General features: G+C 38.1%; 1 protein-coding gene across 1 annotated transcript in view; it reads right to left on the bottom strand.

The window, feature by feature from the left end:
• The window catches only part of LOC120781817 (carcinine transporter-like), a 401142-nt gene that overhangs the window by 185769 nt on the left and 198016 nt on the right, over positions 1-17357 (bottom strand). The window contains exon 6 of the mRNA XM_040114037.1: positions 1550-1913. Within this exon, the coding sequence (XP_039969971.1) occupies positions 1550-1913 (364 nt within the window). The remainder of the gene's footprint in view (positions 1-1549; positions 1914-17357) is intronic.

The following is a 17357-nucleotide window of genomic DNA, read 5'->3' as shown; positions in this document are numbered from 1 at the left end:
CACAACTCTGGCAACATTGATCTCATAAAACTACTAAGTGAACCTTCAGAAAAAAACGTGATGATTGTATATAGATTCTTAAAAACCAGCGATTTGTTAAAATATATTTAAGCAACTTACATCTTTACTAACCCTTAGTAATTAGAATTTTTTCACCTAGTTATAATTACAAGACGGCTGAAGGCCTCGTAGCCAGTGCTGCGTTTATGTATTTATATAATAAAACCCTTTTTGTTATATGAATTATTGTAAATAAATAAATAAAAATAAATATGTTCACAGTTTCAGCCATATAGCATATTTGCAAGTATTTTGTTTGTGAGAGGTATAAAATTATACCTGCTTTGTGTGTTCGGCGATTTCCTGGTGTAGAGAGAAATGGATCAAAGAATTTGTAATCAGTTGTGTGTGAAAAATAAAATTAAGTGCTCAAAAACGATTGAAATGTTGACAGTGGCATACGGTGAGGGTACTCTGAGCCAAAAAAATGTTTACAAATGATACTAATTGAATGCCGCTAAGAGTGATATATATTTCTTTAAAAGGGCCATAAATGGTGAAGAATCATGGATATGCAGTTATTACATCGAAAACAAAGTTCAGTCGTCTCAATGGAAGAGCTCAGGATAGCCAGGGTAAAAAAAAAACACATTGCTGCGAGAGCTTAAGGGCACGGCAAATAGTGCATATCAGAACTGCTTTGAGGATAGGAAAAAATGTTGGCTTAAGTGTATTATATGTGAGGGACTACTTTGAAGGAGAATAAACCAAAATTGATGAATAATTATATATTTTTTTAAACAAATGAAAATTTACTATACTTTTTGATTAGACCTCGTATATTTCGTGTGCAAAAATCATTTAAGTCTCTCCCTGGTTAACTTTTTCCACATCAACTCAACTTATTACAATTATCCTCTTCGGTTTAACTTATATCATATATATGTATATGTCTCATTCGAAGATGATTTTAACCGACGCGAAGTAAAAGATGACAATAAAACTAAGTCAGTCTATGACTCAAAATAAATCAAGAAGATACCTAATTAAATTGTAATTTATTCAGGATTTCGTTCAATAATTCTCTGGCACCATTTTTCTAAATAAAGTTTTGCCAGCACCGGAAGGTATTTCCCCGCCATTGGTCCTGAAAGTTGCAATTATTCGGTTAAACGTATCCCTTCCTTACTTGATTATTTTATTTTACACCATAGGTATTCCCTTTTATAAAGCCAAATTTAGTTACTGTGCTAAAACAGGTAATTTTGTTTTTCAAATTAAGGTCATTCTGTGAGTGTGGCAATGGTACGTTTCCGCTCATTAGCAACACAAAGCAACTTGTAGAGGGACATCAGAAAATCAATGGCCATGTAACTTTTATTATTTCGATGGATATGCTATAACAACATAATAAAAAAAATGTATTAATCTATAAATAAAGTTCAAAATGTTCACATAACGTTATTTACATGGAGTTCATTATGAAAACAATTATATTATTTGCGCATATTATTATTAATTCTTTTTTAGTATATTTAATAATAATTACCTGAATAAGTCAATTACTCCCACATTGGCGGTAGTCTTATTCGAATCTTTTTTTTTAGCTATTTTCGCTTCCAAATTAGTCTTGATTTTGTTTGGTAATTTTCGGCCGTTAACTTTTGCCATGTTTTCTAAGACTTTAAGTGCTTCTTCTAAGCGACCTCGCATTAATAACCATCGAGGAGATTCCGGCATAATAAAAATGTATAAAAAATATAAAGTAAACGGTACGGAAGTGTACAAAGAAAGTTTCACCCATTCGCGTTCCAGGTAAGTAATTAATGACAATAACATTATGCCGGATGTATAAAAAGTACATGTCATTACAGTCACAAACGATCTATAGTTTTCACCCACGAGTTCCAATGCTAAAAAATTAAAAAAAGTGAATTTAAAAAAATACATTAAACAAATACAGTACGAAAAGTATCAGAGGAGTAGTGCAGAGGAGAAGCAACCGCACCAACTTCACATCATACATGTATACTAGGGTGTGTCATTCTGAGGCGACCTTTTTTTTCAACTGAAAAACAGGCTAAAAACTTTCGAAAATGTGAAAAAAGTCACTCAAAAGATGAGTTCTTAATATTGATATTAAGAGGTGCCTGTTTCAAATTTTCTACTTTCCATATAAATTACATAGAAAAAAAAATCATTTTTTTTGTGGTGGTTATTGTGCGGAGGTTATTATCTATATATGTGCACGCGATGGCTGCCAGTAGGGATAGTAAACTCGATTCCGATTCTACTCGAGAATCGCGTTTTCTCGTAAAATAATCGATTTCACGGTTTTCTGAGGAACGTATCTACCGTGTAAAAAAAGAGGTGGTTGTACTTATGCACATTTATATACGATATATTACCTGTTATACATATAATTATGTTTTAAAAGGTTTGAAAATAACACAAGTTTTAATTTTTTACGTGATTTTATCCCTCTTCTTCTTAATTGGCGTAGACACCGCTAACGCGATTATGGCCGAGTTAACAACAGCGCGCCAGTCGTTTCTTCTTTTCGCTACGTGGCGCCAATTGGATATTCCAAGCGTAGCCAGGTCCTTCTCCACCTGGCCCTTCCAACGGAGTGGAGGTCTTCCTCTTCCTCTGCTTCCCCCCGCGGGTACAGCGTCGAATACTTTCAGAGCTGGAGTGTTTCCGTCCATTCGGACAACATGACCTAGCCAGCGTAGCCGCTGTCTTTTAATTCGCTGAACTATGTCAATGTCGTCATATATCTCGTACAGCTCATCGTTCCATCGAATGCGATATTCGCCGTGGCAAACGCGCAAAGGACCATAAATCTTTCGCAGAACTTTTCTCTAGAAAACTCGCAACGTCGACTCATCAGTTGTTGACATCGTCCAAGCCTCTGCACCATATAGCAGGACGGGAATTATGAGCGACTTATAGAGTTTGGTTTTTGTTCGTCGAGAGAGGACTTTTTTTCTCAATAGCCTACTCAGTCCAAAGTAGCACCTCTTGGCAAGAGCAATCCTGCGTTGGATTTCCAGGCTGACATTGTTGGTGGTGTTTACGCAGGTTCCAAGATAGACGAAATTATCTACGACTTCAAAGTTATGACTGTCAACAGTGACGTGAGTTCCAAGTCGCGAGTGCGACGACTGTTTGTTTGATGACAGGAGATATTTCGTTTTGCCCTCGTTCACAGCCAGACCCATTTGTTTTGCTTCCTTGTCCAGTCTGGAGAAAGCAGAACTAAAGCGAGGGTGTTAAGGCCGATTATATCAATATCATCGGCATACGCCAGCAGCTGTACACTCTTATAAAAGATGGTACCTTCTCTATTAAGATCTGCAGCTCGAACTATTTTCTCCAGAAGCAGGTTGAAAAAGTCACACGATAGGGGATCGCCTTGTCTGAAACCTCGTTTGGTATCGAACGGCTCGGAGAGGTCTTCCCGATTCTAACGGAGCTTTTGGTGTTGCTCAACGTCAGCTTACACAGCCGTATCAGTTTTGCAGGGATACCAAATTCAGACATCGCGGCATAAAGGCAACTCCTTTTCGTGCTGTCGAAAGCAGCTTTGAAATCGACGGAGAGGTGGTGTGTCGATTCTTCTTTCACGGGTCTTTTCTAAGATTTGGCACATGGTGAATATCTGGTCGGTTGTTGATTTTCCAGGTCTGAAGCCACACTGATAAGGTCCAATCAGTTTGTTGACGGTGGGCTTTAATCCTTCACACAATACGCTCGATAGAACCTTATATGCGATGTTGAGGAGACTAATCCCACGGTAGTTGGGCATGCTTTCGTCCGACCATATTTTACAAAGAAGCTGATGCATGCTCCTTATCAGTTCTTCGCCGCCGTGTTTGAATATCTCAGCCGGCAATCCATCGGCCCCCGCCGCTTTGTTGTTCTTCAGGCGGGTAATTGCTATTTGAACTTCTTCATGGTCGGGCAATGGGACGTCTGCTCCATCGTCATCGATTGGGGAATCGGGTTCGCCTTCTCCTGGCGTTGTGCGTTCGCTGCCATTCAGCAGGCTGGAGAAGTGTTCCCTCCATAATTTAAGTATGCTCTGGGCATCGGTCACTAGATCACCTTTGGGGGTTCTACAAGAGTATGCTCCGGTCTTGAAACCTTCTGTAAGCCGCCTCATTTTTTCGTAGAATTTTCGAGCATTACTCCTGTCGGCCAGCTTATCAAGCTCTTCATACTCACGCATTTCGGCCTCTTTCTTCTTCTGTCTACAAATGCGTCTCGCTTCCCTCTTCAACTCTCGGTATCTATCCCATCCCGCACGTGTAGTGGTCGATCGTAGCGTTGCGAGGTAGGCAGCCTGTTTTCTCTCCGCTGCGACACGGCACTCCTCGTCGTACCAGCTGTTCTTTTGCACTTTCCGAAAACCAATGGTTTCGGTTGCAGCTGTACGTAAGGAGTTTGAAATGCCGTCCCACAGTTCCCTTATACCGAGTTGCTGACGAGTGCTCTCAGAGAGCAGGAGTGCATGCCGAGTAGAAAATCGTTCGGCTGTCTGTTGTGATTGCAGCTTCTCGACGTCGAACCTTCCTTGTGTTTGGTGGCGCGCGTTTTTTGCTGCACAGAGGCGGGTGCGAATCTTAGCTGCAACAAGATAGTGGTCCGAGTCGATATTAGGACCTCGGAGCGCACGCACATCTAAACCACTGGAGACGTGTCTTCCGTCTATCACAACATGATCGATCTGGTTGGTAGTTTTTCGATCCGGAGACAGCAAGGTAGCTTGATGATTTTATCCCATGTAGCAAAAATTTTGGGCTCTAACAATTTACCGACTTAGACAAATGCTAACTTCAGCGCAGCTATAAGCCTCTTTTGCTTTAACAAAAAAATAAGGGTTTAACATATACCCTTATTACGGTTTTCAATTCAACGTTGAAGTTGGCGCAATTCAACTTCAGGTAAACTCATTTCTTTTTGTATAGAGTAGTCGAAAAAGTCTTTTCGTATTTCTAATTAAACTTCAACTTATGTTTTTTTATATTTATAACGAACTTTTATGAACCAAATATGTACATTTTTGGTCGACCACTTTTTGCAATTTTTCCGCAAGAGACATTATTCCATCAGTGTAAAACTTTTCCGGTATCTCGGCGAAAAACTGCGACAATTTATTTTCCCAGACTTCTCTTAAAGCCAAGTTTCCTCTATTAAGGGAGTTGTGCATTGACCGAAACAAACGGTATTCCGATGGTACAAGATCAGAGCTATATGGTGGATGCATCAAAACCCAGCCAAGCTCTACCAGTTTTTGTCCTGCCATCAAAGATGTGTGTGGTCTAGCGTTGTGCTGATGGTAGGCGAAGCTCTTTCTGGTGATCAATTCTGGCCATTTTTTTGGATAACTTGCTTCAATCTCATTTGTTGTTCGACCAGGCTGGAGCAGCTCATAGTGGATGATTCCTTTCAATCCTTACAAATTCTCAGCAGAACCTTTCGGTGGGTCAATCCTGACTTTGCGATCATTTGTTGAGCTTCACCACGCTTGGATCATTAACCTTTTCGTACATTATTGTCTTATTTGATCAGCTCTTCAGAAAGGATTCGATTTCATTGCGTTTCAGCACAAAGAATCGCAGATGTTAATTCGGTGCATTAAATTTTTCACAGACAATTAATGTGGTACCGAATACTGTGCCCAAAAAATAAGGTGGCATTGTATTTATTTTGAAAATTCTTTATTTATTCTTCCAAATCAATTTCATCCCCTTAAAAGTAATCCCCTCCCGATGCAATGCACTTATGCCAACGGATTTTCCAATCTTCGAAACACTGGTTGTAGTCACTTTCCGGGATGGCCCTCAGTTCCGTCTTCGCTGCGGCTTTAATCTCCTCTATCGTATAAAAACGGTGTCCCCGGAGCGGTCTTTTGAGCTTGGTGAACAGCCGGAAGTCGCACGGCGCCAGATCAGGTGAATACGGTGGTTGCGGAAAGATATGGGTTGAGATTTTGGCGAAATGATCACGAATTACGAGTGCAGTATTGGATGGTGCATTATCGTGGTGTAAAAACCAAGAATTGTCCTTCCACAATTCGGACCTTTTTAGGCGGATAGCGTTACGCAAACAACGCATAACGTTCAAATAATATTCCTTGCTGACTGCTTGACCGGTTGGAAGGAATTCATAACGCACAACACCACGATAATCGAAGAAAACAGTCAACATGACCTTGATTTTTGAGCGACTTTGGCGCGATTTTTTTGGTCTCGGCTCTCTTTTGGCACGATATTCGCTCGATTGATCGGTTGTTTCGAGGTCGTAAGCATAGATCCAAGTCTCATCGCCAGTTATAAAGCGTTTCATGACACCCTGGTAGTCGTAAAGCATCGTTTCACACACTTCAACGCGACGCCTTTTTTCCAAAAAATTCAATGTTTTCGGTACCAGTCGAGATTTGACGCACTTGAGGCCCAAAACATCCTTCAAAATGGTATTGGCTGAGCCTTTCGATATGCCAACTTCATCAGCAAGGTCGCTAATTGTTAATCTACGGTTTTTCAACACCAAATCTTTGATTTGTTGAACGTGAGCTTCGTCGGTTGAGGTTGATGGTCGCCTTGGATGCTCTTCGTCTTCGACACGTTCACGGCTTGGAACTCACTATACCACTTGCAAACATTTTTTTTAGACATAGCCTCATCACCAAAGACTTTCTGCACCATACTCAACGTATCCGCAGCAGAAAATTGATTCCGTAAACAAAATTTAATGCAAATTCTTTGCTCAACAAATTTCGACATCGCAAAAAACGAAAAACTCACTTTTAGCAGCTCACAAAACGACACGTATCTCAAACACTAATGAATATTTCGACATGAAATTTAACATAAATGTGACTGACAGTACTACCAACCTAAAAAAAAAAATAATTCTCCAAATCCTTCAACGCGCGGAGTTTAAATTCAAATGACACAGTATAGCGAATTTCTTCATTATTTTCACTTAATTTTGAACAGCTGTAACTTTTTTTAAACTTCCCGAATTACACTTTTTTGTTGGTTAAATGAAGTTTAAAACCTCATCTTTCCAAAACTATATGGCATGATACAATGTGATTGGTAGCAATGGAGATATACAGCTGCAACGACATCTATTGATAAAATACGAAATAACTTTTTCATTAATATAATTATATATATTTTAATTAATTTATTGTACCATTATAACAAAATAATCTAACCCTTCCATTTACAGTGTCAGACTCTGCTTCTCTAGCTGCCAGAAGACGGTCAAGGACCAACTTTCTGATTTCTATCCGTTCGTCAGTCATCATACTAAGGAGAATGTTTTCTGGAAGAGCAAAGAAAGCATTCTGTTGAATGGATGAATTGACAACCTTGCGCAGTTTAGCAGGTAAGTATCTAGCCCTTTGAATTGCAGCATAGAGATGGCGCGAGCCATCTTTGATTGAACAGTTGAATCTTATTGAGAACCACAAAGGTGAGTAAACTGTAAGTATGTACTTGACCAAAATCTTTATTTCCTTTGTTGGTTTGTCAGTAGAAATGTATAATCTCAGAATTCTATTTGCACATGTGAGCCAGCGAGATTTGCACATGTTACCTGGATGCATCTATGCTAAATCTGAAGAACATTAACCGGAAATAACAGCTTCTGATATTTTATAGAGATAAGCTTGGTCCGTGCTAAGTTGGGTCGGATTAATAACCTCAGAAGGTAATTGACAGGATGGAAAACTTTCAAATTTGACAACAGGCAACTTCTCACAATCAGGGAGCAGTTTACCTATGTCGCCAGAGAATGTATTTGGACTCTTTGAGAAACCATCTATGTGTTCGAAAAGAGCACGAAATGGAAGTTCATTGAAATGTAGAAGACAAACAACCCACTGTAATGGCCTATCTATTCTTTCTTCTAGTTTCCGAATGATTCCACCTTTCCAACCTGTGTTCGTGTTGTGCACCGACAACTTCTAGATGTTCCACATCAACTGAATTGTCTTGTAAATGTTGACATATAGCTTGCGTCTCATCCTCAGCTTACCCGGAAGGAGAGGTGACGTGGCCAAAGTATTGACAACCAGGTTCCGCTATAAGAGAAATATGTTCCTCTTTGACAGTGTCGCGGTAGTACTTTTCACCTTCGCTGACTTGTGTAAGTGTATTGTCTTTGCGGCTCCAACACTTTTTTTTCCCCGACTAATCTTGCATTTGTCAGTGACAAAGCTAGCCTGATCCTCTGTTATCAAACCTGCTTTTTTGGCATCCAGAAAAGCAGATGAAACAATCAAGGCCGCTGCTCTATCACTTACTCAAAATCTTTGGGCAGCTAAAGCAGTGTATTCTAATACTAGTGTGTTTTGTTTGGTTTTAGAGGATGGAAGAGAAAATTCATCATCAGCATCGTTTTTGGAAGAATCCATGTGCGACGCACCTACATTGTTGTCGTCTGTATGAGAGTCTGGCTGATCTGAATGGTCACGTGTTCTAGCTGATACTTTTCTGGTAAGTGTTGATGTTGAATGACGTTTTGAAAGCTTTTCTTTACGTTCATTTTTCTTTGTAATCTTTTTTGTTTCAGGTAGATCAACACTTCCAATGCGACCAATTCTTCTGGTTCTCTGGTCCAAGAGAAATGGTTGTTCATTGATAGGAACTTTCCTTTCCTTTGGACAAGTGCAAGAAGAAAAATAAATGCTTTTACAAGCAGTGATGTCAAATAATTTTCCGGCAGAAGAGACAAAGTCGTCTCTTTTAGAGCTCAAAAAAACATATGTTTAAGAGTCAGAAATTTCTTATGGTATGTGGTGAGCATTTGTACAACTCTGGTGTGTGAAACTATCGGAATAGATGACTTTTTGAAAGTATTTTCAACCTTTTTTGCAACTATTTCTGTAACCTCTTTACTCCTAGGTTCATAGTTGTCGCCTCGGAGTCGCCCTATACGAAATATTTCAAACTGATAACACAAAAGAACATCGTGGTAAGTAGGTAACTGGGACTCAGAGAGATTGTACGGATATATGCCCAACAAAGGACATTTCTGTCTAAATTTAAATTTAGATACAGACATTTTGAGTTCTGTGATCTGTTGAGAGAATATAAGTGATAGCACTCGGCGAAATCAACGTGGCCGCAAGCCGATTTTCACCTTGCGCTGTGGCGCGCCGCATTTTCGCTCGTGTCTCCGGAACGGTTCGTCCTACGGCCATGATCACATACCATTTCGGTAGCAAATGACGTGACAAATAACAATTTCACGGTTTTAGGCGAATTTCTGAAAATTCAAGGCCGAAGTTGGGGTTGAAGAAGTACTAAGGCAACTTTTCCGCACTATTAGAAATCCCGAATCGAAAAAAGTCCAGAATCGACCCACTCTATCGTAGAATAACTGTTGATGAACCACATAAAATAAACGGCCCGGAACAATCCACTAACTGCCAAGAATATGGGCATACCAAATCATATTGCACTCCACGAAGTGTTTGTGTGGTATGTGATGATTTACATCCCACTTCTAAATGCACCCATAGGAAAGACGAATTAAGTAAAAAATGCAGCGATTGTGGAGGAAATCACACTGCTAGCACCCTTAATGAAATTATAGGAACCTCAGATACAAGTTCAAATCCTATTATTTCTAACAATAATAATATGCAAGGAAGGAATGCAAATGTGGTGAAAGGCAACACTGTACAAATGCAACTGCTGCAAAATCCTCCAAATGGCGGTACTGAAACTGTGATTATAAATCAAACACAGTGTATGCAAAACATTATCCCAGATTTAATAAAATCACAAAATCAAATGCTGCAAAATTTATTAAGTAAAGAAATGAGCTTACTAAATATCTGTATATTCTGAAAATATAGATGTAATGCTTATATCAGGAATTTGATCCTATGTTACAAATCATACGGATGGAAATGCGCATGGGGGCTAGGCAGTGTTGATTAGAAATCTTTTAAACCACTATGCTCTAGAATCTCATGCTACAATACAGTTACAAGTTACAACAATATCACTAATAAATCGGGGTTGTGACTTAAACCTTACTTCTATATACTGTTCACTAAAATTACAGATAGCGAATTTAAAGACTTTTTTGGAACACTAGGTCAAAAATTTCTAGCAGGTGGAGATTACAATGAAAAACACACGTACTAGGGCTCACGTCTAGTACTCCGAAAGGACGACAGCTGTACTACGATATTATGAATAAGCATTACATTATATACTGGCCCAATGAAAAAAAAAAAATACCAGATTTAATAGATTTTGCTGTAAGCAAAAATATAGATAGATCGCTAATGACAGCTGATACATGTACAGACTTATCATCTGATCATTCGCCTGTACTAATCAAGATATACGAACAGACCCTGATATTCGACTTCTCTAACATCACATAAAACTAACTGACTGAAGTATAGGAAATATATATATATATTGATTGCAAAATAAACACAGGAAGTGACATTGATGAAAGTATAAGATAATTTAATGATGTAATAACTAATGCAGCTGCATTGGCAAGACCAAAAACAAACAATAGAAAAGTTGGTTTTAGAAAGAGCACCAATAATGAATTAAAGAAACTTGTAAATGAGAAAATTCGAGCTAAACGTGAATAGTAGTAAATAGCGCCCCTTCAACTTTGCTTCAACTGAAATCTGCTGTACGAAAATTAAAAAAAGAGCTTAAACGCGAGGAAGAACACAACATTGAAAATTACATAAAGAAACTACGTCCAAATTCTAGCAAGCAAAACTCACTTTGGAAAGCCCAAAAGCCTTTTGAGCCACCAGCGATTCCAACATGCTTCTAAGACAATTGAATGGTACTTAGGCACGTAGTGATGAGTATAAGGCAAATTGCTTTGCAAATTACCTAGGAAAGGTATTTCAACCCAATTGCTCAAAGAACAACTTTAAGTTGCCAACCTTGCCCAATACCGCTAACGGGTCGCTTGTGTCTATTAGGACTTCTACTTCTGAAGTTACTAGTATCATAAAAGAGCTAAATTCGAAAAAGGCGTCAGGACACAATAATATTTCTCCAAAAATGATAATTGAGTTACCAAACATTGCGGTAAAATTGCTCTCCTTGCTCTTTAATGCCATTCTTGGTTTCGGATGCTATCCAAGTTCGTGGTCGTGAAAAGTCACAGATCATCATGATAGATAAACCTGGTAAAGCCCTAACACAGCCGTCTACCTACAGACCAATAAGTCTCTTACCCTGTATTTCTAAAATATTTGAAAAAGTATTACTATCAAGGATGACTCCTTTCCCCCACAAAAATAATATAATATCAACGCACCAAATCAGTTTTCGTGCTAAACATGGCACTGTGGAGCAAGTAAATAGAACTACGAACGAAATCAGGAAAGCATTCGAGCACAGAGAGTTTTGTTCAGCTATTTTTCTAGGTTTAGCTCAGGCGAAACTGTTTTACCTTACGAATTGCATAAAACTTTAGAGTCATATTTAAGAAACAGGAAATTTGGAGTTAAAGTAGCCCACTTCATATCAGAAGAAAGAGTAGTAGTAGTTCTTGAGGCATTGAAGACAACTCTGACTTTTGTTGTTTTTTTGTCAGGCTTTACTACTGCATGATGTGGCAAGTAGAATGAGTGATATTTGCCTCTTATGATTTTTTCACATGGGCTTACTTCCTCCATGTGGTCTAAATTGAGGTATTCTTCTAAGTCACCATCATAATCTTGTTTGAGCTCACCTTTTCTAAGTAGGTTTTTTTCCATACTTAACAACTGCAGTATTGCAGAGGTGCGAGAGTGACCTAAGGCGAGTGTGTCTGGAAATTGTTGTTTTAGTGGTAGTCGTACGACGTACCGGCCATTATCTGATCGAGTAGTTGTGGCTTTGTAAAAGTCTTCACAATACTGATCTTCTGGTGTTGTAGTTGAAATGGGGGGGAGTTCTTCTAACTTCCAAAATGAATTGAGGTACTCGTTTGAGATTTCCTCAACTTGAGTTGTCATTGCTGTGACTGGTTCTGCAACTAGTCCACCTAGGACCCATTCGAAAATGGTATTTTGCGCCAGTAGTGTTTTCGAAATTTTTTCAATACCTTTTAGTATAATTTGCGATATAAGATCGCTGCCTAATAGAAGGTCTATTTGAGCGGGGGTGTTGCAGTTGGGATCTGCTAGAGTCAGATGTGAAATCTTATCCCAATGCTTGCTATTTATTTGATAGCTTGGAAGCATGTTTGTTAGTTGCGGTAAGACATAGCATTTGCTTGAATGCGCTTATCCGCTTGGGGGGAAATTAGAATAGGGCATATTTTGTTAGAGTTTTGTACTACTCGTGCGCCCATTCCCGTAGACGCTATGAATGATCGTTGCGATCCTTGGTCTATTAGGGCTCTTAGTTTGAACAGTTCTCCTCGGTGTTCGATGGAGACAACTGCTGTGGGTAGTAGTACTCTACTCTGATTTTCGCTGTGTAGCGTTTGAGTTTTTAATGCCTTTGAACAACATGGTGTCTCTTGGTAATTTTCTTGAGGTTTCGTTTCGGGAGTTGCTGTTGCAACTAAACCCGGGGCTTTTTTTGAAAAAGCGATGATATGAGATGTGTTGGGAAAGTTATTGAGATGTAACATAGAATGATGCCTTTTGTGGCAATATACGCAATTAAATTTGCTTTCGCAAGCATTAAGATTGTGTGAGTGGGACAAGCAGTTTTTACTAAGTCTTTTTGACCTGACAAAGTTGTTCCTTTCAGTGACATTCATTTTTTTAAATTTCTCACAAGCTTTTAACTTATGCCCTCCAGTACATAGTTCGCATGACGTGAATTAATTTTGTTCAGATGTGAACGGTTGAGTTTTGAAAAAGCTTCTGCTTAAATGATTGTTGCTTCCGGCTTGGGGTCTATTGAAGCTTCGATTTAGTTTTTGTTGAACGTTTTTAGTTCTGACTACTTTGTTGTCTACCCTTTCCGCAATTTCGTATTGGGTGGTTAAGAAATCTTTCATCTGTTGCCACGTTGGGCATTTTCTTCTTGATGAGAGCGATTGCTCCCACAAAAGTAACGATTTTTCTGATAATGCGGCGGTACATATGTTTACCAGAAAGGATCCCAATTGTGTGTGGGAATATTTTGGGTCGATAGCACCGACAAACAATTTGAAACGGTGGATTCTAGTTTCATGAATTCTTCACTGGTTATCTTTGAATTTTAGGCAAGTTCATAAGTATCGTTACTTGCTTGTCAACTAATATTCTCTCATTTTCATATCTTTGTCTTAAAGCTTCCCAAGCTAAATTAAAATTATCGTCACTCAATGCGACCTGCTTGACTATTACGCCTGCTTGACCTTTAGTTTTGTATCGTAGGTGATACAATTTTTGCGCTTGTGATAATTTTGGATGGTTTATGTACACGGCTGTAAACATGTCCCGGAAGGATGGCCATTGTTCATAACCTCCATGAAATATTTCCGTATCACACGGTGGCACTTTGAGATGAATGCCTGAACTTGCCTCTTGGGCTTGCAATTGTGGTAACTCAACTCTACTGTGGGGAGTAGGTGCAATTGCCTTCATAAGTTTTAATTGATCTGATATCATTGCTTTTGTGTCTTCATAGGGGTCTAAGAAATTTTCGTATTTAGCGTAAGCCGAAGATTTGAAATTTTCAGGTAGATCTGAATCTTCAGTTTCTACTATTGCGTCGTATGCCGCTTGGAGGCGTATCCAAAAACTGACAATAGATTTATTTTTAATTTCTAGTACCGATTCAGAGTTGTCCGGAATCGGTGAAGATGCAAATCGAGTGCAGTATTTAATTAAGCTGTCACTCTCAGAATTGAATTTAATATACGAAATGTCTTTCCCCCATTTTTGCTTTGTAGCACTTGCTTCGAGCGTGTAGCTTCTGCAGGTGTACATGGACTTTTGCCCTCATTAATCATTTTGGCAATTCTTAAGAATTCTGCTTTCGATACTTTTGGATCTGTGCTCATTCAGAGAATTTGATTTAATAAAATATATATGTATATTTTATTATAATAGAAAAATTTGTCACCGAAAACTCTTTTTAATAAGTAAGAGTTCTTATTACCAAAAAATTGAATTATTAAAATATATATGTAACCGGAAGCTCTTTTCAATAAAATAAGAGCCGTTATTACCGACAAAGAATTTAATAACGCGTTTATCGCTTGTATTGCGCTCGTATTTACTTGCGTTTTGTGTTTTTGTTTTTGAAAAAATATTTTAAATTAATTTTTTTTTTTGTTTTTTTTTATGGTTTTATCCGTATGCCCTTGTATCAGCGCGCACTGAAAACTGGGTCAATATCCTTTGTACATACGAGTGGATGTTATGTGCATATAATATGCGTTAAATGAAATATATGCACTTATGCTTGTTCTTGTTTGACAAGGAACAAGAAAATTCTCGGAAATTGCCAAATTGGACTTTCAATATTTGTATAGTATGTATGTACAAAGGTACTCGTAATAAGTTTTCAATTTTTAATTTTTTCAACCAATGTTGATTTTCCGCACAGTTTATTTAATTTCTTAAATTCTTGTATCCTATGTTTATAGGTATACAACATTTGAAAATTTACGGCAATATGTAATACTTCGCGTTTATGTATTCGCGGTTAGAAATATGCGCTAATAGCGCTAATGTATATATAAATCGCCCATTGCTCTATGAAAATCATATTCTAAGGATCAAAATAAGATACTTTGCCGAAGGAACCATACCTCTAAAACGAATTTTGATGCCCCCCAATTTGGGTCGAACTTTTGGATAGGGGCAAAGTTTGAAAAATCCCACTTTGACCTATTTCGAGTCCAAATGTATGACCGACCCCCACTAACTTTGGACGGCCGATCCACCCATGCCAGTGGCACATCCCCTGGAACTCCTCTGGGGGGTTCCTCATACAATCATTTCAAAAAATCACCATTTTTGGTGATTTTCATGAAAAAATCAGCTAAATTGCTATGTTTTTTCTTTATTTTTATTTATTTATTTATAATAATATCTATTTTTTCTCTTAAGAAAGTTATTTAGTCAGAACATATGTAAATGAAAAAAATTAATTTAAGTGAGTTATAGAAAAGAAATTAAAAAAACTATTGTTTGAAGTCTTTTTACTTTCAAGTCTGGGCAATTTCGCACGGCTCTCTAATGTCGTCGCCATAACAGCCTCTACATTTTCCGGTATAACCCGTTTGGAAACGCTAGCTAGCAATTGAACATGTCGTTCCGTTCCTTGTATGTGTGATGGAATTTTTGGATCATTAAACGGTGGATCATCTTGATTTAAATATTCTTTCAATGTATCGTACGGAATGCTTCGCGTGAATGGTGGTTCAAATACGATATTTATATCATTCAAATTGATCATTTCCGTATAACTTGTGCAATTAAAGTTTATATCTGGTTTTTTATAAACTCTAAGTTCCATTGGCTCGTCAACATCGGTTCGATAGCGTAGAATTTTCTTGATGGCACAGTCGCGCTTTTCTTTCCTATCATCAAACAACATTGATAACAAGATATTTTCCGAATGCGCATAATATGAATTATCATTAATTACTTGATTGACAATTTTGCGTAAGCGAGGTTCTAGAAATCGTGACCAACCAATGAACTTGAAAAATAATGCACTGCCGTACACGACAGAGCTGTAATACTTGATATTGAAGTACATTGGCACATAACATTTAATTATAAATTCAACCAGAATTCTTAAATTTGCATCTGGATTTTCCGTTGTCACATATAATCGCAATAATCTAGCGGCCTTGGTGAGCCACCGAGAATGTACAATTTTCCCTGGTTTGATGTTAGCCAGATCCACCGGAACCACGCCGCTAGAAATTGCATGGGCCATGTCGTATAAATACTTCGAATCGGTGGAAAATTCTTTTTTTTTCTGGAGCAGAGGGCATATTTTGCAACTAAATTTTCTGGAAGCCGTCCACCACCTAAAAATATATAATAATAAAATAGTTAAAAATGGTTGACAATTATAATAAATGAGTGATAGCAAAAACTTACCGGAAGAGTTCCACAAGTTTCGATTTGACGGCTCAGTTTTCCGGTTGCCGATCTTGGTCCAGTGCTGGTTGATTTATCCAAAGCTTCAAACAAATGCCGAAACGGAAGTTCGTTGAAGTGTAGAAGGCAAACAAACCAATGCAATGGTCTTTTTAACAGCAATTCGAATCGTCGTATAATTCCACCGTGTGGGCCAGTGTTTGTTGGCTCACCGTCAGTGCATATTCCAATTAATGTATCCAGTGATATATTTTTATCGTTGAAAAAACCATTTAATTTGGTTGTTTTGTATTCAGCGGTTTCATGTTCCAGTCTTACGTAACCAATCAATTCAGAATTGGGTTCTCTCAAAATAACAAGATGAGGTTCTTTTTACCATCCTAGTATGATACTTCTCATCAATTTTATCTATCGTTAAAGTATCATCTTTTCTGCCATCGAATGAAAACGCTAACAAATTGGTATCATCTAACCGTTTGCGAAGCACTTCTTGTCTGCATTTCTCTTTTTCTCTGCGAACTTTCGATTTATCCATGATGAGAGGTTTCCCATGCTTATCTTTAATTTTAAAATCTTGCAAAAGAGCGGTTCCCAATGCTGATGCTACTCTGTCAGGCACACCAAATCTGTCACATACCAAGGCAAAGTTAAAACAATCGTATCTCTCTGTGTATTGTGAACTTGTGCTTCTATCCATATCTTCTTGAACCGGTGGCGGTGCGTATGTTGAATCATCGGGATCTTGGTATGTTGGCATTGATGACATAGACGTTGCTCCTTGCTCTTCAGTTTCCATCATAAATGCATTCATTGTTAGTCTTCTCTGATTATGTTGATCGTGCATGAACTCTTTGAGGCGTTCGGGAACCCAGCCGCATGCACATGGAGCTGCCTTCAAATCGCATTTACATGTTCCAATGTAAAAATTGTTTCCAGAGATTTTACATACTCTGTAAATTGTTGGGTGTTGTTTCTTCTCTTGATTTGCTCTTGATACTTGTCAAGCAATTTATTCAATTTATTACATACACTTTTTTCAGCATTATTTCCATACCAAGTTTTTCCCAAATTCCAATCAACTTATCTTGTACTTGAATAGTGAATGATTTATGGGAAAACTTTTTTGTTCTGTTTTAGCACGTTCGCTTAAGTAAAAATAATATCTCAAGATATCCAGATGGGTTGGTAAATTAAGATCAGTCAAATCAGTAGACACACCAAAAACAGTAACATCATGCTTGGGTATATGACTCATTGGGTTTTCGATAGTTGTTGATGTAGTTGCTTCATCTTG

Source organism: Bactrocera tryoni, unplaced genomic scaffold (assembly GCF_016617805.1).
Source record: "Bactrocera tryoni isolate S06 unplaced genomic scaffold, CSIRO_BtryS06_freeze2 scaffold_7, whole genome shotgun sequence".
Lineage (NCBI taxonomy): Eukaryota > Metazoa > Arthropoda > Insecta > Diptera > Tephritidae > Bactrocera > Bactrocera tryoni.
The sequence above is the reverse complement of the archived record's forward strand: the minus strand, read 5'-3'. Positions and strand labels throughout refer to the sequence as shown.